The sequence below is a fragment of the Hippichthys cyanospilos genome, chromosome 5 (genome assembly GCF_059441005.1).
Source record: "Hippichthys cyanospilos isolate Australia breed blue-spotted pipefish chromosome 5, RoL_Hcya_1.0, whole genome shotgun sequence".
NCBI classification, from domain to species: Eukaryota; Metazoa; Chordata; class Actinopteri; order Syngnathiformes; family Syngnathidae; genus Hippichthys; species Hippichthys cyanospilos.
This window is the reverse complement of record NC_142373.1, coordinates 25936568-25958803: the sequence shown is the minus strand read 5'-3', so window position 1 is coordinate 25958803 and position 22236 is coordinate 25936568. Positions and strand designations below refer to the sequence as shown.

Genomic DNA, 22236 nt, shown 5'->3' with positions numbered 1-22236 from the left:
TTTGTTCCACCTGTTGCCTGTGTGTCCCAGCCCCATGTGTCAGCCAATCAGATTCCCCCACCTCTCGTTCTGTCCAGCTTTTTCTTATATTTCTAACTATTGTGCTGTCTATTTAAGTTCCAGTTTGTTTGCAGCTAGCTGTCAGGTCATTGTCTTATGCCCATTTTCATACGTCGTCAATTTTGCTACCGGTTGTCGTCACCTGTTCCAGTCCCGAGATTTCCATGCTTTCCTGTCACCGTTTCCCCGTGAGTTCTGTTTTGTTGTTGAGTTCTGCTCTTACTTTTGGATCCCTTGCCGTTCGTGCATTGCCCTGTCCTTCCTTGTAAATAAACCATTTGTTTTCGAGTACATCTCCTCCCAGCTTCTCTGCCTTTTTGGATCCACCTTTCCCACACACCTCACCAACATGCCTCACAAGGGTGACAATAACATATTGACATATATACAATTATTCCATCAAAACACATCTTGGATGTATTTCTTAGTACCCATGTTCTCACTCTAACACACATATTTTGACAATTAGGAGTGACTGTATCAATGACTGTGGACAATTTGGGGTTATCAAAAAACAGTGTATTTTTTGGGACTTGAAATTGTTAAAGTAAACCTCACAGAAGCAAGGGGAACACATTAACATAAACGCTATACAACAAAGCCAGAGCTTTGACTTGAAGCCCAATGTCTCAGCACTGTGAGGCACCCCTTCTAAACCACTGCCCCACTTTGTTGATGACTAATGTTGAGTTTCTTCAAACACAAAGTGTAATGCACCACGCCAGTCACAACGATTCCTAAACAGAGCAATTTCATTATATCAATCATTTTCTTTTTCTTCTTATACCATTGTGCTTTCAGTGGAGTGTAGTAAGAAAAAGCCAAACATGAACGCAGTCAATCCTTTGATGTTGCCTCAAATGAGATCTACATTAGGTACCACTGTGCATGTTATTATAACAGGAGTGGTACTCTCCAAGGTTCCGCTTGTGTGCCCTTGGTGCGTCCACATTTTGGGACCATGCCTGTTCTCCTTTTGTTTGTGGAAATGTACGGCTACTATTTTATAACCCGTTTATTCTCACTAGGGTCTTGGAAGCATAATTACGCTTGATCTTGAGTTACGCACATCGTGTAAGATCTGGAAATGAATGAAATGTCTTTCTGGACTAATTTCTAAGTCTACTCACCCAGCCCAGAGAGAAAATATGGCGGCCAAGCCATTGATGTCTGTATGTAGAGAAAAAGAAGTCATGTGGTGAGGTGGGAGGATGATATAAATCAAGCGTGACTTCACAGCGTGACGACAGTTGTTCGATTCTCATTTGCAGCCGCTGTCGTTGACGGCAAACAAATTGTTTTTTTGGGGGGGTCGCATTGGGAACAAAAGAACGTTGTGTGCTCCCGGCGAGAACGTTTCACGATGAGACCCTACGCCATACGCTTACAATGTAGAACATGTGACCGATCGCTTTAATGGGCTCGTTAATGACGGTTCTTCTCTTCACGCTTAATGAAGTTGGGTTGAAGTTCAATAAATATGTGAGCCCTGGAGTCCTAACAAAATATATGAAAATTAAAGGACTTTCTATTGAACATAAAAGAGGCATAAGCTTTTCCAGAGTTCAATTAGGTTTCTTTTTTCGGGTAGTGAAAATATGTGCATTATGTTTATTCAGTTATCTTTAAGAGACATGCAATTTGATTAGATAGTGTAAATCATCTTCAATTTTTAAGAATCCTCTTTGCATGGATCAATTGGTCTGCGCACTTTACAAGGTTTATCCGGCTTCCATTTTTTACAAAAACACATTACGTTCATTGATTTCTCTTACGTGTTTGGAGAAATTACATTTTTTTCAGTGAAAAATACATTTTATTCCAGGAAAAAAAAAATGCCAAATAAGCTTATTAACATCTCGTGTTTGTTGTTTTAAAAAAAAGCACTGCATATGATGAAAACCCTGGTGTAGTTCCAAAAACATGTTTCTCAATTCTAATAAATTGAGTTCACGATTTCTTTTTTCAAATGATATTAAAAACTTATAACCCTTCCTCTAGCAGTCACTTTTTTTTTGTAATGGAGAAGTTTCTGTGTAAGAGCTAAGCTGTCAGGGGGTTTATACATACTGTATGGCCTAGAGCAAACAGGTCTTTGGTGCAGCATCAGACTATTTGGCTAAGTGCCTGTAATTTTTTGTTTACTCCAATAGCCTCCAACCATCAGGGTGGGGGAGCAGTTCATGACTTATTTGTAATAATGCACCAAATAACATTTCAAATGCCCACGCTTTTCTGAGTTGGTTGGAGTGCAGATGAGTGTTCTACTGGGGTACTTCAGTGTCTAACGTTGGCAATAACACATCGACCTGGAAGGGTGTGATTTGGGAGGAAGACCCTCTCACCTGAGTGGTATCTTGTTTTTGGACTTCTGTGGTCATCACAGATTGTCCAAAATAAACATCATGATTCAAGTGTTAAGGTGTCAATATGTCCACTTGGCCCCAGGACATGCTAAGCTCAAGTTCGATGATTGACTTTGTATTTGTGTAACAACACATCATGTAACTACACATCTTGAACACCAACTGTTCACCACACGTTGGCTCCGGTCAAGGAGGAAGATGGAGGAAGATTCCATTTACATGTGTACAGTGACAATGAAATGTAGTCAATGCCCTCATTTTCTTGGTGACGTTTCTGAGTAAATTCCACAATTTTTAAGAGTCACTACGGATGAAACATCTTTCAGCCCATCAGAATTAACCCTGGAACTTTCTGAGACTTACTCAGATTCGTCACAGTTTCACACAGAAAATGACACACATTGAGATGAATGGAAGGAAAAACAGCTGTCAATGTGGCTGTCATGTCTATGCCCCCTCCTGACTAGTACGGCTCCACGTATGTTTTTCCCTCCAAATAATTTTCTGGAGGAGTATCTTGAGATCCCCTATCCAGCTTGTTTTCAATGTACTGTATTTTCCACATTATAAGGCGCACCGGATTATAAGGCGCACCCCTCAATTATGACGTATTTTAAAACTTTTTCAATAACAATATAGTAACACTCAAAGTAATAACAATAATAACTCAAATAATAACTCTAAACTCTCAATAGCATAATAACTCAACGTCAATATGACCAACTATGATGATATGATCAACTGTAAACACACAAAAGAAACAGGTAAAGCTTATTTTATCAGTTCATAACCCATCTACGAATCCCAATCTCAATATTGATCCATGTATAAGGCGCACCTGATGATAAGGCGCCTGTCAGCGTTTATATAAAAAATTAAGGCTTTTAGGTGCGCCTTATAGTGCAGAAAATATGGTAAACATCCTCCAATACACCTGATTCAAAATGTCAGGATCGTTATTTGTTGGGATGTCGCGATCCGAGAACGATATCGGATTTTGGTCCAATATGTGCCAAAAATCTGTATTGGAATTATATATGTATCCGTAGAAAATCTCCAATTTTAGCACTCATATACAAGTGCATTCCAATTCCTGCTCCCCTTCATCCACACAGCATTGTCAGGACCTAGCATGCAAAACACACATGATCAAAACGAAGTGGAATACAGTAGATGTCAGCAGTGGTGCTACTGTTTCGGACCCTTGTTTTCTGTTTGAATAGTAGTGGTGCAACGTATCATATTCCATCATTGATCCAGGTGAATCACACTCCACTGTGTAGGCTGCACATGGTCCTCGACGGAAAAAAAAATGAGTCTTCTATAAAGCATTCAATCCAAACAGTTTAATATACATGTATTGTTTAAAATAGAATAATTTTGAAATTTGTCAAAATATGTTTTGTGTCAACAATTGCTTGCTAACAAGGCGATGAAGCCAGCAAAGCTAAAGCAGCATTTTATTTTGTTTTATTTTGCAAATTGAATCTGCTCGTAAATAAAAAAGGGCACTCATATTTGGCTCAAATTAACATTTTTTTTCTGCTAACATTTGCAAGGGGGTCTTTGAAAAATTTGCTTTTGAAAAGGGGCCCCTGACTCCAAAAAGTTTGGAACCCCTAATATAAACAACTGATCTTCTGGCAAGCGTAACATGAGAGTCACTTTTTGTTTTAATATATTTATTTGTTTTTTTTAACATTTGTTTTAAGTTTTGTCCTATCTTGACATTTTATACATCTTCTTTACCAATCACCAATGAATTGCGGTTGTGGTTTCTTTGCAGAGGTGTCAGTTTCCTTTGACAAAGAGTCATCGCTGACCTACACACTTCAGGAGCCTTTCTCTGTGATGCTGAACAAAAGCTTGCAGGTGGAGAGCAGCAGCAGCAGTCGCGCCAGAGAGGACTTTTCATTCAGCTTCATTACCTCGCAGAGTCCCGCCATGCTGTTATCTGTCAGCACCCTTAGCCGCCAGTACATTGCAGTAATCGTGGCCAGGAACGGTGCGTGCACAGATTGGCTCGCATGTATTCATAGAGTATAAAGAATTTGATTGTATGTGGTAGAAAAACGTTGGAGTTGTCATTACCACATCAAATTTAACGCTTGTAGTTAAAAAACAATTGTACTGAGTTAATTAAGCATGAAATTGTTTTCATGGGTAGGTTTTTGAAGAAAATCATTTCTTTTGTTTCACTCAAGACTAAATTGACCTGCAACTTTCCCAAAACAAGTACTTATGTTACAGATTTTGAATTGTTTTCAGTCTTCACAAAAAAAAAAGTCACTAGGTTCTTAGCCGTCTTCAAAATATACAGCAAACATCTACTCGATTGTAACTTCATTAAAAACCCCAAATTAGGAAATCGTCTCAACCCTCTACTGGGCACAGCGTCCGCTTAGTCTGATATTCTATGCAAACCGTTCGTAACATCATTGCTTGAATTCTAACGTATCCACAAATTTCTCTAAAATCCTGAAAATTCTTTTCTTTTTTAAACTTAAAAATAGAAAAACGTGTGCCTAATAAAGGGCGCATTTGCCTGTTTAGACTATCGGCTGAAAACACCCTCTGTGTCCAGTAAACGGTTAAATTACGTAAGGACCAGTGTATGCTAAAACTGTCTTCAATTTTCACAAAAACCGTATACTCCTATTTATTATTAGTTGTGTTGAAAATATTTTCAATGCTTATTGAAAACACGTTGTTTCTCAAGACTACATTGTATTCAGAACATACAAAATATTGTTATTATAATAAATCTTATTTTCAATATTTTTAAAAACTTGGTAGGTTCATTTATGAAAAAGTTATCAGTTGACATCGATTTTTGTTCTGTTCCAAACTCGATTTCTTGTTTTTATATAATGAATAATGTTCTCCTGATAAAGCATGTTACTTTGTTTTAGGATTGTTTTTCAAGATAAATGTCATAAATGTTTACGAAAATGTAATCTTTGAATGTTAAATGATCTTTGTTTTTGAAAATGTACTGTATAATAGGCTAAACTGCCTTCAATTTTATGAAATAGATTATTAGAAGACTCGAAATTGGCTTCGTTGATTAAGTAAAAATGGGCGGCTCGGTGGCGCAGCATTAGCACATCCCCCTCAAAGTGACAAGAACCCGAGTTTTAATCCAGCCTTCCTGTGTGGCTGTGTGGCTCCAGCCTTCCTGTGTGGAGTTTGCATGTCCTCCCCGAGCCCGCGTGGGCTCTCTCTGGGCGCTCCTGCTTCCTCCCACACTCCAAAAACATGCATAGTAGGTGAACTGGACATACTAAATTGTCCCTCGGTGTGACTGGGTGCGTGAATGGTTGTTCGTCTCCGTGCAATTGGCAGGCAATCAGTTCAGAGTGTCCCCCGCCTACTAGCCGAAGCCAGCTGGGATAGGCACCAGCATGCCTGCGACCCTTGTGAGGATGAGCAGCTATAGAAAATGGATGGATTAAGTAAACAAATTTTGGTTTATTTGGAGACTAAATTGCCAGTAAAAATGTGGAAATTGCTTATTTTTAGTCCACAAAAATGCTTGTTTGCATTAAGAATAACTTCATTTTGTACAACAAAATGTATGTAATGTTTTTGAAGACTAGTCTTCACAATTCAAAAAGCGCATTAATTTCTTTGAAGACGGACGTCCTCAAGTGTTTACAAAAACACCTACATCTGCACAGCTATGCAGTTTTCTAATTTCCTCCCACCGCTTGATTTTCACACTTGTTAGTTCCATCAGACAAAAGCAAATGTGACATAAATAAAGGTAAAAGGGGCCACACTGTTCACATTTGTGCTGTGCGTTCCTTGCGTCCAGGGAGTCTGCAGATCTGGTACCACCTGCAGACGGACAGGAAGCCAGACGTCTTCTGCCCCGCTGCCACTAACCTGGCAGATGGACGACTCCACCGAGTACGAATCCACAGAGTGGAGGAGAAAATCTACGTACAGGTGAGGCAGGCGCACTCGGGTGGACCCGTGTTCAAATGTCGTGCTTTTATTCCAGCAGCAATGTGGTGTCTGTCAGAATGCATTAGCATTGATTAATTACTTTATTATGCAAATTGAGACTTTTTCACAAAGGCCTCGTGGCCTGGTATTAATGAGGCTGGCTGGGTCGTGGAAAAAAACTCCCCGGGGAAGAACTTTTCAAGTGTTTAAAAAGTGCTGTGGGGCATCTGGAGCCAAACACTTTGAAAAGACTTAATGACAAATAGAGGATGTAATGTGTCCTGCTGACTAAGGGCAGCAGCATGAACGGCCAGTTTAGTTTATAACTTTGAAGAGTAGCCAAACATCATGGAGCCGTTACAGCTTCAAAAGGTGCCAAGGATAACATGAGTTATTTCCGTGGTAGACGTCGTAAACATGGTTTGGCTCCGAATGCAAAGTCAGCTCCTCGGGTCGGACGCTGATGCTGTAAGCTAGCTAAACTTACGCTACTTTATTGTTTCCCATACGCCAGCTATTATAGAAGGATAGTATGCTTTGAGATAAGCACGGAATTTCCTTTTTCCACTTGTTTTCAAAGGATGTGTGAGATGCATTTGGGTCGGGTGACCTGATAGCGTCCAATCAATTATTTGCACAAATATGTTGTGTTTTCTGTGACAAAAACACACTCAGTTGATCAAGAGAATATTTGAAGTTGTTTTTAATTTTGTGAAAGTGCAAACATTAGATTTATTGAAGATTGCATTTTCGTGAATGATGGCTGAAATCATTCTTAGGTTCATTGCGCCTTGCTTCAAAGCTTCCAGTGCTTCCTTATCATCCTTTAGTCAACAAGCATACACACCGTTATCAAAGAATTAATCATCACACCATTCAAGTAGTGTTAAAATTTATACTTGTGTTGTGATTGTTTTTGCTTCCTATTCAAACAGGTGGACCAAGACATCCACAGAAAATACACCCTTTCTTTTGATGGAGAACTAGTCTTGATCAGAACTTTGACACTGGGAACGGTCATCAGTAAGTTTTCCATTTTCTTTAAAGGTAATAACCAAAATCCACAACTGGGTCTGAGCCAAATATTATTCACTTATTTCCACAGGGTTAGATGCATTCCACGAGGAGGTAGCTGAGGCCGCTTCGAAGGGTTTCGTGGGCTGCCTCTCATTGGTGCAGTTCAACAATGTGGCACTGCTAAAGGCAGCCCTCACCAACCCTGGAAGCTCATTGGTCACTGTCCGCGGCCCTTTGGTCCAATCAAATTGTGGCGCACTAGCAGATTCTTCCTCACGATCTTTGCAAGGTGTGCTGAAAGTTGATGGTAAAACTTGTGTATGCAACAGTACCCTTGATCTTGACATGAGATTATGTTCATATCACAATTATGCTCAAATTTTATATACAGTACACTGTTTGTATACGGTGTTCCCTCACCACTTCACGCTTTTTTTGTGATCAGTGAGCGCTCGCTACTTCGCGCTTCCCTTATCGCGCCCTCAGTTTTCCTTTAAAAAAAAAAAAAAGCTAAATATGGCGCGGTGTGAACGTTCCTTGCATGCCAAACATAAAAGGGAACCGTAAATGCACACACGACGGGCACTCCTCGAACGTCTAACTACTGCAATAGACATATTTACTTGAATCTTAAATTATGAAACATTATTCATGAACTATAGTACAGTGGGCCCCCGGGTTACGAGATTAATCCGCTCCGTGATTGGGCTCATAAGGCGAATTCACTGTATGGCGGGCAATCCAACCCTATGTTAAATAGCTAATGAGTTTAGAACCCCAGGTAAAAACATCAAAATTGTACATATATATTAAAGATTGGTACCAAAATAGTATAATAAGTGCTACATATATATAATATACATGTATACAATCAGAAAACATATAAATCAAAAATATAGAAAGAATTTATTTACCTTTGAGTGGCGCTTGTTATGCCCATATTCCCTAGTAAGGGTAGCCTAGAGGCTAGGCTAGCTTCGTATTTCTTGATTATCTCCAGCTTTGTTTCGATATAAATCATCTTCTTCATCAAGTTTGAATCAAGCAGTAAAATGCACTATAAATACGGTTTTGTTACCTCTCACGATAGAACTAAACTACCATTTTGACATTTTGAAACGAGGGAGGCCGACCAATAGCAGACCAGCATCTTTGTGAGGAGAGGCCGACCAATAGCAGACCAGCATTGTAGTGACGTATTGCATGAAGGCAGTTTGTCGGGCAACAGAAAATAAGTGCAATTACCTAAAAATGCCTGCAGATGGAGACAAAATAACACAAACACCGCCAACCCTCTAGGGTCGGTCATGATGTTTTTTTTTGTCGTAAAGGGGGGTAAATGGGGACAAAAAAACGTAGTATTCCAGATCGCAAAATGAAAAAAACGTAAGCCAAGGACACTGTAACCCAGGGGTCCACTGTACTGTTAACATCTGTTTTCATATCCTGGCTGTATGTAGTCAGGAACACAGTGAGCCGTGGTTGCCCTACATGAAGCGCTCGCATGTTTAACTAAAGTGAAGCAAGGAGCTGACCAAACATGATTAAAAAACACAGACTTTAATCTTGAAATTACAATTGATTACAACATGTAGGAGAATCCTTCCTTTTTCCTCTTTCCTCTTCCCCCATTTCTTTCAGCTGCTCTTGTGTGATTGAGCCAGAGAACTTCCTCCGCGATGACAAAAAAAAAAAAAAATAACAGTACTGTTCTCACCTGACTGGCCAGGCGATTGGTCGATAAGCTCAAGCGGCACTCCCACCAGACATGGGCACCAATGAGTGATTTCAACTTTTGAGCGCCCTCATTGGTCCATTGCTGCGTAGAAGTGCCCCTTGAGATTAATGACAGATAGCCTGGCCAGTCTAGTGTGAACAGTACTTTTTTTTTTTTTTTTTTTTTCCCACGAAGGAAGTTCTCTGTCAATCACACACAAACGGCTCAAAGATATCAGGAAAGCGAAAGAATGCTTTATATTTTCTGACATACTGAGTGAGTGGTTGCATATTCACAGCGTTTTCGCAGCACTTCATTTTTTCCTCATTTTATTTTAATTATATTCCAAGCTGATTTTTACACCTCAAAATCGAGACAACACTCTATAAAGCTTGTTTTATTTTTCAAATGCATTCACAAAGTTAAAACAAACAAACAAGCAGAAAATTACATGAGTGCATAGGTATTCATAGCCTTAGTCATGAATCTCAAAATTGACCTCTGGTGTATCCTGTTTCCACTGATTATCCTTGGAATATTTCCACAGCTTAATTGAGAACGACCTGTGTTAAATTCAGTTGAGCTGATATGATGCGTAAAGGCCCACAGTTGAACTTGACAAACCAGCCAAGCATGAAATCAAATGAATTGAAATGAACCATCGACTTCTGAGACTAGATTGTTACAAGATTCAGATTTTGCGAAAGGTTTGGAAAAATCATATTTGAAGGACTCTTTCCACTGCATGCCACCCAAATGAAAACCTGATAGTCACTCTGTAAGAGCTCAAATGTTACTCTGTCGAAAGAGAAGAGCTTTCCAGAAGGACACACATTTTTTTAGCAATCCATCAATCAGGCCCAAATGTTGGTGTGGCCAGACAGAAGCCACCTCTGAGAAAAAGGTTCATGTTTACCTGCATCAGGTTTGACTAAAGGCACTTGAAGGACTCTCAGACCATGATAGACAAAAGTCGTCGGGTCTGGTCTGGTCTGTTGAGACAAACAATGTGATGCTAAAAGGAAGTCAGACACCACTCATGACCTGCCCAATACCATCCCTACAATAAGGAGTGGTAGCAACGTCATGCCTTGGGGATGTCGTTCAGATGCAGGAACTGGTAACTAATCAAGCGGAAAAGATGAATGTAAATGGAGAGACACCCTGAATAAAACTTGCTCTCCAGCGTTCTTGACCTACCGGTGACAATTCATTTTCCAGCAGAACATCGACCCCAAGCACAAAGCCAAGTTATCAGAGGAGTCAGTTCAAGACAACTCGGAACGTCCTTGAGTGGTCCAGCCAGAGCCCAGACTTATAGTAAATCCGACCTCTCTGGGGAGATCTGAGAATGGCTGTGCACCAACGCTCCCTCATCCAACCTGATGAAATTAGACAAGCACTGCAAAGAAATGAACAAAACTGCCCAAAAATACAGGAGGTGTGCCAAGTGTTTGGCATCAAATTCAAAAAGACTTGAGCCTGCAATTGTTGCCAATGGAGCATTAACAAAATATTGAACAGAGTTAATAAAAGTCTTACAACATTGTTCAGAAGTTTGAGGGTAGGGGATGATTCCACAGTACAAACCCGATTCCAATAAAATAAAATGGAATACAATGACTTACTCAACCTGTAATTATTTAAATACACTACAAAGTCAAGATATTTCATGTTCAAGCTGATAAACTTAATTGTTTATACCAAATAATCATAAAGTTTATGGTTGCAACGTGTTCCGTAAAAGCTGGGACAGGGTCATGTTTACTACTATATTACATAACCTTTCCTTTTAAGAGCATCCAATAAACTGGGGATATTAAATATTGACGCTTCATAGGTGCAATTGTTTCTCGTTCTTGCTTAATGTACAGCTTTTAGCTATTTAACATTCCGGTTGCTCGTACATATCAGCCTTCATTATACGCCACACATTTTCGACACCGACAGTGGTATCCTGAAGTGTACCTGAGCCCATGTGATATTATGGATCGTACATGATGAAAAATGTCCGTTGAGGAACATTGTCCTTAAATTGTTTTGACTATTTTCTCACACACTTAGAGTTAGGGTTAGCCTTTCCTTATAATGTCAGTATTTCGCAGAAGCTTCTTGTATACCCAATCATGGCACCTGTTCCCAATTGGTCCATGAACATCACAAAACTGCACTTTTGTCAAACGCCGCCTAACTGCCTCTATGTTGTCAACAACGAGGCTGCGTGGATCATTTTTTTTGTCGGACTTTGATGCAAAATGTAAAGGGAAAGGCTTGACATTTCTCCAGTCCTTGGATGAGTGCTTGAAAAAGCTGTTGAAGACAAAAATGCAAGTGCAGCGGCATGGATGTCAGCAGGTGGTTGGGGGGGGACAGCGAAGGACAAACTTGCATTCTCTGATCTTCCCACTGCTTCAATTGCATAAAGAAAGCTTTGGAGAATATCCCAAGTAAGATGATTTGCAGATCATTTGACTACTAGAAGAGTAACAAGCATGTTTGATAGCGATGACAAGAAGCAAAAAGAGCACATTTGAGATACATTGAAATGGAAGGAGCTACTGAATTTGGCGTGTCAGATAGGGAAGATGACTTTTAGGGCTTTAAGACAAAATCATATTGAGAAAAAATAAAGCGTTGACACGTCAACTCATTTTATTTTTCCAATATTAGTTTCAGCATTTGCGGCTGCGCACATGCATACATTGCCTTGCAGGATCCCCCCCCATATTGGCAAAATAATCTACTCGCTATACAATGTAGAAAGGCCACTAAAATATCGTATTTCTCATGTTAATAACACATCCCATGTGTTTTATTTGGACATCCATTATTTATTTAACCACTAAAGTTAAGGATAGACTTATATTTGCATTTTGGTCAAATTCACCCAAATTGCAGTAAATAAGGGGAGGTCGACTTATACGCAAGTTCGACTTGTACTCGGAGAAGTACAATATATGACGTAAGGAATGATTCGGCCTGCAGATTAATTTGTTTTTGTTTTGTTTTGTTTTGTTTTGTTTTGTTCTTTACGGAAGTGATGAAGCAAAAGTCACTGTAACGTAATTTATTTTTAACCAAAGCTTTTATCATCTTATTTGAAGAAAGACTGTTAATGTTGTTGCATTGAGTTTACACACCAGCCCATGCAGGGAAACTCTAGCTAAAGGAGATAAATGCAAGTTGGAAACGATACTCAGGGTCCAGACACTGTTAAAATGCACTCTTGTGTAGAAGCAGCTGCATGGAGAGTCAGCTTCTAGCATCAGCTTAGCAGGAGGAGGCTAATTTCATTCATGTCATGTTGATTTATGAACTTGAGGCTGTGTTTACACCTGGCTGAGATGCAATCGCAGCATGGGTGAGCCTCAGTCCGCTGACTTTCTTTTTCTCCCTTAAACCATACAAATATCACATGGCCACATTTGACAAGCATGATAAGTCTCCATTCAGGAAATGTGGTTGTTGTTTTTCCAGATCAAACTGCGACAACAAATAATGGAAAGAAGAAGCAGGGACGTGACATGCAGAATGACGTGGCTGTCATAGCAGGTATGCCTTACCTCACAACGTACTTGTCATTTAATAGAGGCATATGCATCATTATTAAGGTGTGTACACACTATAAAATGACAGACGCCATGTTTATGTATGGTATATGGGAGCTATCATCATGCTATATGTGTATTATATGACTTACAGTATTTGTTGTTTTTTTAATGGTATACTTATCCTTTATATAGGTACATTTTTTTCTACTATTTTTTTTTTATTTTATTTTATCATGCAGGGTGTCTGAATATTGGCTCCTTGCATTTTGCAGATACTCCGACAGCTCCTAAATTCTAAAAATATGCTTTTAAAGTTCCTTGCTTGAATCAAGACTTTCAGTTGATGCAAACGCAAGTGTGAATGGTTGTACAGTAATTGCCCTGAGCTTAAATGCAAACCAGTCCAGGGCATACTCCACCTTTCGGAATGTTTTTGCTATCTTAATGCTAACACACAATAGAAAACACATTGACAGCTAACAATTAATATCTTCCTTATTCCTGAGGCCTCTAATCTAGTTGTATGCATGACATTTTGTAAGACACTTGAAGTGGCAATGAGCCATATGTTACAACTGCTTTTGTTTCCCACAGTGGTTAACCTCATTTCCTGCACTAAAAGGCGCACCGGATTAGAAGGTGCACCTTCAATGAATGTCCTATTTTTAGAATGTTTTCATATATAAGGTGCACCGCATTATAAGGTGCATAGAATAGAAGCTACAGTAGTGGATGTGGTGTGTGATGCACCCACAAGATGGAGCTGCGCTTAAGGGAATGTCAACAAATCAATCAGACAAGTCAGTCGAACTTTATTAATAGACAATCAGAAATTTAGAATAAAGGTGATCTGTGAAAAGTACTATCTGAAGAATGGGAAAAAAATACCTCTTGATTACATAATAAAAAAACTATTTAGATCAATGCCAAGACAAATCAAGAGTTTAAAATATTACAATTATTATTAAATTAAATATTACATTTCAATGTTTTAAACAAATTGTGAAAAAAACGTAAAATACATTGTTGATTTAAAAAAACTTTCTGAATTTATTTTATGAAATTACGTTTTTATAAAAACTGGGGGGGGGGGGGGGTTGTGCCTTGTCCCTGTATACTGTAAATTGCTTCAAAATTGGACCATACTGTATATAGCATATCAACATTTCAAACAGGATGTCATAAAATTTAAATTGTAAAAAATACATTTATAACTTAAATACAGAGGTAAAATTGGAAAAAAAAAACAAACATGGCCATTAAGTTATTTTGTATCCCCCCCCCCAAAAATGAAAACTGGATTATAAGGCTCACTGTCAGCTTTTGAGAAAATTCAAGGCTTTAGGTCCACCTTACGGTTTTGCTGTTTCCTTTTGTAAACAATCATAAGCCGCTGTAGCCTTTAATAAAGTACACACCTTGGGACGTTGTTGACAGTTGAACTAATAAACAGAAGAAATTAAGTCTGCATGTATAAGAGTCTTGAACGAGGAAATACATAGAAATAGGCTTTAAATTTCATTTTTAAAATACAGTACAACCAAAATGTTGCAAAAACCTCATGGAGTAGCATGCGCGTTAAACTTCATGGCAACTTTTCACCAGGAGCCATATATTGAGTGGTGTTGTTGTCCAATCCTCCACCCGAGACCAAGACCTAACTGAAACCAGATTAGTTTGTGTGGAGACAGTGACAAGACCAAGACCATGTATATCAAAGGAATATGACAAAAACAATTGACCTTGTGTGTTATTTTGTTAGGTTGCTTTTGAAACACATTAATACGTATGCTCATTAAACAGATATCAGAACATTAGCCAAAAAACAATTAAGCGCTCATTTTCCCTCACTGTTCTGATTTTATCTTCCACAATGTAGTTTCAGAGCTTGACAGCGCTTTTTTTCACTCTTAATATTTAAGCTTAAATATTTAAGCCTTTGAGCAGTATAAGATCTCATTGATCTAATTTTTTTTAATGGACAGGTGTCATATGACAGAATCATTTCAAGCTCCTGCAGAGCTTGCTAATGAGCTAATTATTTGAATCAGGTGTGTTGGGGAGAGAAAATTGGAAAACGTATGATGCTGGTCCTCGTGGAGTGGCGTTCGACACCCCAGATGTCTTCCAGGGTCTTTTAGGGTCTTCCATTAAGCTAAATATCTGTGTTTTCATGGAGGTGACATGCACCCTCCTTCAGGCATGAGAAGGAAAGCAAATGTCTAATTTGCTGTTATAAGCTCAAAATGGTCTCTCAAACTGAAATCCTTTCTTCCTTCCGGGTCCCTATCACACTGGCTAAAAGGAAGTAATGGTCATGTGACTTTTTGTCTCCAGCCAATACACACACCAACCCTGAGGCTTTGCTCTTATTAACCCAACGTATGTGCCAATGTGTAGATGCGCAGGACCCAGCACTGGTATCTAATATCCCAAATTGATCAGGCAGCTCATAGAAGATGAAATCTGATAAGACAAAACACACACAAATGACTGGAAATGCACAGTCAAGTCACACTAGGTAAGGAAGAAAAAAAGACTGAAAAAACCTTTTGTATTTTACTTTTATTTTCTTTGCTCGATCCTTCTTTCGTGATTTCCATTTAAAAGAAATGAATGGCCACCCAGCAGTACAGTGGCAGTCAGATTAGCATGTCCGCCTCACAGTGCAGAGTTTGTGGTTTTGCTTCTGGTTCCATCCATCCTATGTGGAGTTTGCATGATCTTCCCATGACTGTGCGAGTTTTCTCTTGGTACTACCATATTCCAAAAGACATGCATTGCATAGTGGGTATAATGAACACTCTGAATCTTACGTGTCAAACTCCAGTCCTTGAGGGACGGTATTCTGTATATTTTCCATGCTTCTCTCTCAAACACACCTGATTCAAATGATTAGGGTCATTTTAAAACTTATGCAGAGCTTGTTGAAGGACTAATCATTTGAATCAGTTGTGTTGGGAAAGAAAGCCTTAAAACTTGCAGGATCTCGACCCTCAATGACAAACTGTTGTTCGTCTTCGTGTAGCCTGCGATTGGCTGGCAACCAGTTCAAGGTGTCTCCCATCTAATGCCTAAAGACAGCTGGGATAGGCTCCAGAGCGACCCATGTGAGGATAAGTGGCTAGGAAAATAGATATAGTTGCGAAGAGTTAGAAACGTAGCTGTTCACAAACATGAGATCTAACGGTTAAGTCTAACTCTCCAGGCGTGCATCCGACTCACATTAGTACAGATTGTAGATTTTGCCTTATCAAATTATGCAGGGAGATCAACACCATTTTTGTTACGTCTTACCACTGCCTGCCCACAGTTGTGATGCTTTAGGTACAGTGATACCTTCCTAGTAACACTATTTAGCTTCCTAGTAACGCTATCATTTGCTTTCCTTTCAATACCTGCAATGTGGTATGTGCAAGCATGGAGCAAGTTATATTTGAAGAACGAGAACAATCACAACTAAAATTCTGCATCGAGGTGTCAAACATACCAGCCTGGAAAGAGGCTTAATCTGGTTATTTTTTCAAATCTGATTTTTTTTTTTTCCTGAAAAGTGGCTCCAAAATATGCCGTGTATTTTGTATTAATTTGCAGTTTGCATAGATTGTTTTGCCTTTTATTTTGAAGACATGCGCATCTCATTCACATGTGTGAGAGAAAGAGAAAAGTGCTTAAGGGCGAGTAGACTGAGTTTTTGCTTTTGTCGTTGATCCATTTAGCAGGAACACAACAGAAATATTTTTCACAAGATTCAGACCCAATAGGGAAAAGCCACTTTTAATGTTCAGACAATCAGGAGATCCATGATGGTCAAACTCCATTCGTTAGCAACGGAGTGACATGTTGCACTCACATTCATGGCCGTGTGAGGTTCTTGAGTGAAACAAGTTTGCAAACGTTCCTATCGTTGTCCATGCATCACTCTAGTGCCACTCTATGCTGGATGCAGTCAAGGCACTGGCGACTTTTCTTTCAGTGTCTTTGTAAAGTGGGATGGGATATCGGACTTTGGCTCCGCTGTCTACAACATTATCCACTATTTTTAAGGGCATTAATCTTTACTTTCAATGAGGACAGAGCTGCTGAATTTCCTACATTTATTTTTGTGGTCATGCCACGCAAGGTTGACTTTAAAAAACGGGCTATACTGAACTGTATATGTTTTACTACAGTATAATTACAATTGAGTTCCTCTATTTGTTGGGAATTGGGACTATACGGGCAGAAAATCTACATATAAGGATTGGTTTTGAATTATTTACCAGTACTTTTTTTTTTCTGGAAACCAAATAGATCACGAGCAGGGGCCTTTCTGAATTGGGGTTTCCTGTTGTATAATATGTTTATCCTTCTCCATTGTACTGTAACATCGCGATTCTTGACGACGTAGTACAGCAACAGTGTTATCTGCATTTTCTTGATAAGTGTGTCTGCAAATGTCAGCAGAGGAATCTTTCTTGTTTGAGGGGGCAGGGAAATTCAAGAGAATCAATTCATAACTGAGGCTTCTATGACACAAATATGGATTTTTGTGCCAGTGAATAGATGAGGTGCCATAGTGATTTGGTTGCTTGAGTCCACCTCAAAATACTCAATAAAGGGGTAGCGTTTAATATGGAACACAAAATAGTTTCTCTGCATATTCGCAACAAGTCCTTGTATTTTAATGATTTTATTTGTAGATGTTAAGTTTATCCTTCATATAACCTTTAGAAAAATGACCAACACTAGTTGTATTGCATACATTTTATCCAACAGATGTCATGGTGCATTACAATATTGTGCATTTTGGGTGACATTGTGTGGTGTGACATGTGTTGTGTGAAATATAAAATGATCCAGTATACAAAGGAACAAACATTTTGATATTTACAATTGTTTTGGCACAAAATGTTAGGAATATATTTATTAAAATTGACAAAATTTTCTGACTAGACTAAGCAGTGGGTATATGTTGTAAGGGTCTCTAAATTTTATGAGGGAGGCTTTCTTTATTAATCCTATTATTTAAAATGGCTCTATTTCTTTTAGTGAAAACAAAAACAAAAAAGTTTAAAAACAAACAATAAAAAAATCATGCATGTGTCCATCCATCCATTTTCTATAGACGCTGATCCTCCTTAGGTTAGCAGGCTTGCTGGTGCCTATCCCAGCTGAATTTGGGCAGTAAGTGGGGTCACCCTTACCTGGTTGCCAGCCATTCAAAGGACACACAGAGACGAACAACCATTCAGGCACCAAATCACACCTAAGGACAATTTAGTATGTCCAATACACCTGCTATGCATGTTTTTGGAAGGTGGGAGGAAGCCGGAGAGCCCGGAGAGAACGCACGTGGGCAAACTCCACACAGGAAGGCCGGCGCGAGGTGGATTTGAACTTGGGTCCCTTTAACTGTGCGAGTTAGGGTTATTTGGTATGTTTTGCAACAATCGGAAAGGTTTTCACGACAGTGGGATATGAAAACGTAAACCATTGCTTCTCAAATGGGGGCACGGGTACCACTGGGTGTTCTGGAAGGAACTTCGGGGGGTTCTCTGTATTTCAAATAAAACAAACAAACGTAAAAATCCTTTACAAATAATTATTGATTTAATTAAATGTTTCAGGAAAATATAAGTTCATAAAACACATTTTGTGTTCAGTAGGTTATTGGATTTAATTCTTTTAAAAAGCCAGATTCTCCCCCATACTAAAATAATTCAACCCGACTTGTCAAGTGCCACCTCTCGTTACCTGTCAAGTTAATGATTTATTTTCGTGAACAGCTCTCTACTATCAAACATTACGTTTTTGTTTTTTTTTTATTAAGTTAATGATTTATTTTTGTGAACAGATCTCACTTAATGTGGTGAGCTCTTGCATGAGTGCAGTTGATGGTTATTTTGTGGTAAAGAAAATCGACAATGGTGATCAAGAATTGTTATTGGCTAGGGACAGCAAATCCAGTTCCAGAAAGTAAAAACCTGCCACAGCTACAGGTGCTTCTAATCATATTGCTGTCAAATGAGCTTCTTACTTACCTGTTAAGTGGAAGCACATATGGAAACACTTTGTTGACCTTTTGGGATGACAAATTCTTGCCTGCAGTTGTTCCATACAATCAGGCTATTACCACCCCCAAAGCAAATAGTGAAAATTGCTAATAAATAAGATAACATGCACTTTTTTTCCATCAGTTTGATTGAGTGTTCGTTTTGTTTTGCTTGCAACTACTTTTATTGGGGGTGGGAGGCAATGTTTACAGCTGACACTAACTGTTCACCATCTCATTTAAAGAAACGCTACAGTACATTTAATTGTCTATATGTACTTCATGTCTTTATGTGTTTTACCTCAAAAAGAAAGACTAATTGTCTGACTTATTATTGCGTATCAAAATCGCAAATGCTAAATCACAAACAGGCGGGAGGGCACCACAGAAGCCTACATATGAAATAAAAATGTAATTTTTCTCTATGATCAGCATCAGATACAAATTCAAATCGAAATGTCATTCATTCATTTTCTCTATTGCCATGCAGCATATCTATTTAGCACTTCTGAAAAATATTTACATGAAATTGCATCATTTTGAAAAACACCAAAATTACATGGTACAGTAGAAACCACACACACACATTTGAAAGTCTTGTGCGTTGCATAAAATCTTAGGTTCAAGCAACCTAGGACATTCAATAACCACCAAACAGAGGAAGACGACTAGTTTTTGCTTTCTCGCAATAAGAGCGGGCAGGAACCTTCACCTTCTAAAAGCTCCTTCCAGTCCGGTTACAAATTCTGTCTGTCCCTCTTTTATTCATATGGGTTTGCCAGCGGTACAAAAGTCATTGCTGCCCTGAAGGGTTGGGGGAGACATTTGGAAACAATCGGTTTATGATTGTGAGGAATGCAGTTTAGTGCCCATGCTGGTATCTTCTTCCTCAGGAACATCAAGTATGTCACGAAACCCCGGTTGTTCGGGTCACGTACCTGTCTCTTTTTTGCAGCTGCTTTCGACATGTCAATTCCTCTTCTTCACAACCAACAGTAACAGGAAACATTCATCCTAATCTACCAATATAGTGACTGCATAACAAACATACTAACTGCATTAAAAAAATATGGGATAACCCTTATGCAATTATTCTAACATAAAACATTTGTTCAAAGCTGTTTATTTAATCCAGCAAATAAAGTGATATTTAAGAAGACAACAGCTGGTTCATCGCCATGATCTATTTAAAGAGTGCAAGTTACAAAAAAAATATATATATATATATATATATATCGAAAACATACAGCCTTGAAATGTGTTATTACTTTTGCATTTTAAACATCTAAAATTGTTCAGGGAAATAAAGGAAGCACGATGAACGCAAATGGCTAAAACAGAGTCTGGAGAATAGATATTGCTTAGATTAGAAAACGTATCACCATTGGATTTAATGCAGTCTGTGCAAACTACTTGTAAATCCACAGTAATAAGCATTTTATTGAAAGACTACCTGTCCACATTAGTGTCTTTCCGAAAGAAGAATTGAATGCAATCTGTCTGCAGCCAGGTTAGCATTGTGAATGAAAATTTGTTGTTTTTTCCCTCGAGATCTACTTCTCCAGCATCCCACCTCATGCGAGCTACGCTGAGGGAATCTTGGCAAGGAGCTATTGTTGATATCCCAATAACCCATCCATCCATCTATCCATTTTCTATCCTCACTAGGGTCACTGGCTTGCCGATGCCTATCACAACTGACTCGAGAATACATAAATGAAAAACAAACGATAAATACAGCTTCTATCAGGTATCACTGTACCTATTGCAGTACCCAATGTTTAATTTTAACCTCAAAGTCTTGCATGACTAGCTTGAAAAAAAACAAAAAAACAATGAAGGTAATAATAGTGTTACATGCATCAGTCGTGCGCACATTGTATGAAATGAGTTGATCCATGACGACCTCTCAAGCGGCACGAGAATCAATAATCATCCAAGCAGCTCCAAATCATTTTCATCATCGTCAGTGGCGGCAACATTTGCTCGCCCTCCCATTACATCCCCGCTGCTGCCGCCGCCATTTCCCCCTTCACATCCTGGCCTTTTGTACAGCTTATCAGCGTGCCGTCCTAATTGACTTTCCACACTAGCGTTTGCGGGGGCGACAGTCATTTCACGCAAGCCTTTATTTATGAGATTGTTAGCAAAAGATGCCTCGCAAATGCTGATTTAATGTCTTTTTTTTTTTTAATATTAATGGATCCACCCCCGCTGTTTCCTAGGAGTTGTCACGGCGGCAGCCTTCATCGGCATGTGTGCTCTCGCCGCTGCGACCCGCCTCCTCTACCAGCGGCGGCAGGCCCGGCGTGACGAAGTTGTCAAGCGAGAGGGCGCCCCCGCTGTGTACATGGACTACAGGACTGAGACACGCCCCCACGGTTCAGTGCGGGAGAACATGAAGGAATATTACATCTGATCTTCACCTGATTCAAAGCACCAAAGTTCGCTGTACTGGAGCGTCCCTCACAACAAACACAATGACGCTCGCCTCGGAAGTCTCTCAGATACATACCCGAAACAGAAAAATAGAAATAAAAAGAAAACTAAAGCCTGCAAGCTGGAAAGAAGACCACCTTGAACGCGATTCAGCATGCGGCAGCGTCTGTATTTGATGTGGGTGGGACTGCAATTGCAGTTGGTTTCTTGTACACAGCAGAAGATGAATGTTAGCCTTGAGGGGACAAGTCCGGTGCAAAAAAAGGCGCATTATAAGCTTTCCGACGTGCCGGATATTCCCGCATTTCCATGGGAACTCCTAAGGGAATGTGCACGTGGCCGCCGTCGGAGAAGGAATAAGGTCAGCGTTGACCTAAAGTGTATGAGTGCCTCATTTAAATACCAACCTTTTAGAAAAAAAAGAATATTTGAGTTTTTCTGCCCCGGTGACGCTCGCCCTCGCTGTTTGGACATTATAACAAGCAAGAGGACGCCAATTAAATCCAAGAGGCTCAGCTCTTTTGTTGACCTTGTGCACGGATCCAAACCCCTTCATGCTTGGGAGTGTTTCTGGGTTTCATGTCAGCTCCCTCGGTATTCCTTAATGCACCCTTTGGGCTGCATATGTTTAGTTGTAGGCTGGCAACTCCTGAAAGTGTGTTCTACCTTTGATAGCTGTGCTCTTTCTTCTTGTGTATTCTTATTTTTCCAGTATAAGCAAAAGATGTAAATTGTATTATGAGGGGTACGGTCAGGCAGATCATATAAGCAGAGTAATAAAAGGATTACAGTATGTGAATAAAACACGGACATTGACTTTGTGACATGAGTAAATGTGCCTTTCTGAGTGTGGTGGGTGGCGACAGACTAGGTTTAGGACAGGCATGTCCAGACCCAGTCCTCCATGTTTTGGAGGTTTCTGTCCTCCTGCCGCACCTGATTCAAATGATCAGCTCATCAGCAAGCTCGGCGGGAGTCTGACAACAAACCTGATCATTTGAATCAGCTGCATCGGACGACTCTGATCATGCATAAAACTTCTGACCAGGGCTAAAAATTTAAGCAAACTTTAACTCAACTCAACTTTCCTTCTGACTGCAC

General features: G+C 39.4%; 1 protein-coding gene across 1 annotated transcript in view; it reads left to right on the top strand.

Annotated features, from left to right (window-relative positions):
* The window catches only part of LOC148424135 (contactin-associated protein-like 5), a 176718-nt gene extending 154762 nt beyond the window's left edge, over positions 1-21956 (top strand). Inside the window, exons 19-24 of the mRNA XM_088414911.1 lie at positions 4213-4431; positions 6244-6377; positions 7313-7400; positions 7483-7683; positions 12589-12663; positions 20922-21956. Of these exons, the coding sequence (XP_088271037.1) occupies positions 4213-4431; positions 6244-6377; positions 7313-7400; positions 7483-7683; positions 12589-12663; positions 20922-21115 (911 nt within the window). The 3' untranslated portion in view covers positions 21116-21956. The remainder of the gene's footprint in view (positions 1-4212; positions 4432-6243; positions 6378-7312; positions 7401-7482; positions 7684-12588; positions 12664-20921) is intronic.
* The last annotated feature ends 280 nt before the right edge of the window (positions 21957-22236 follow it).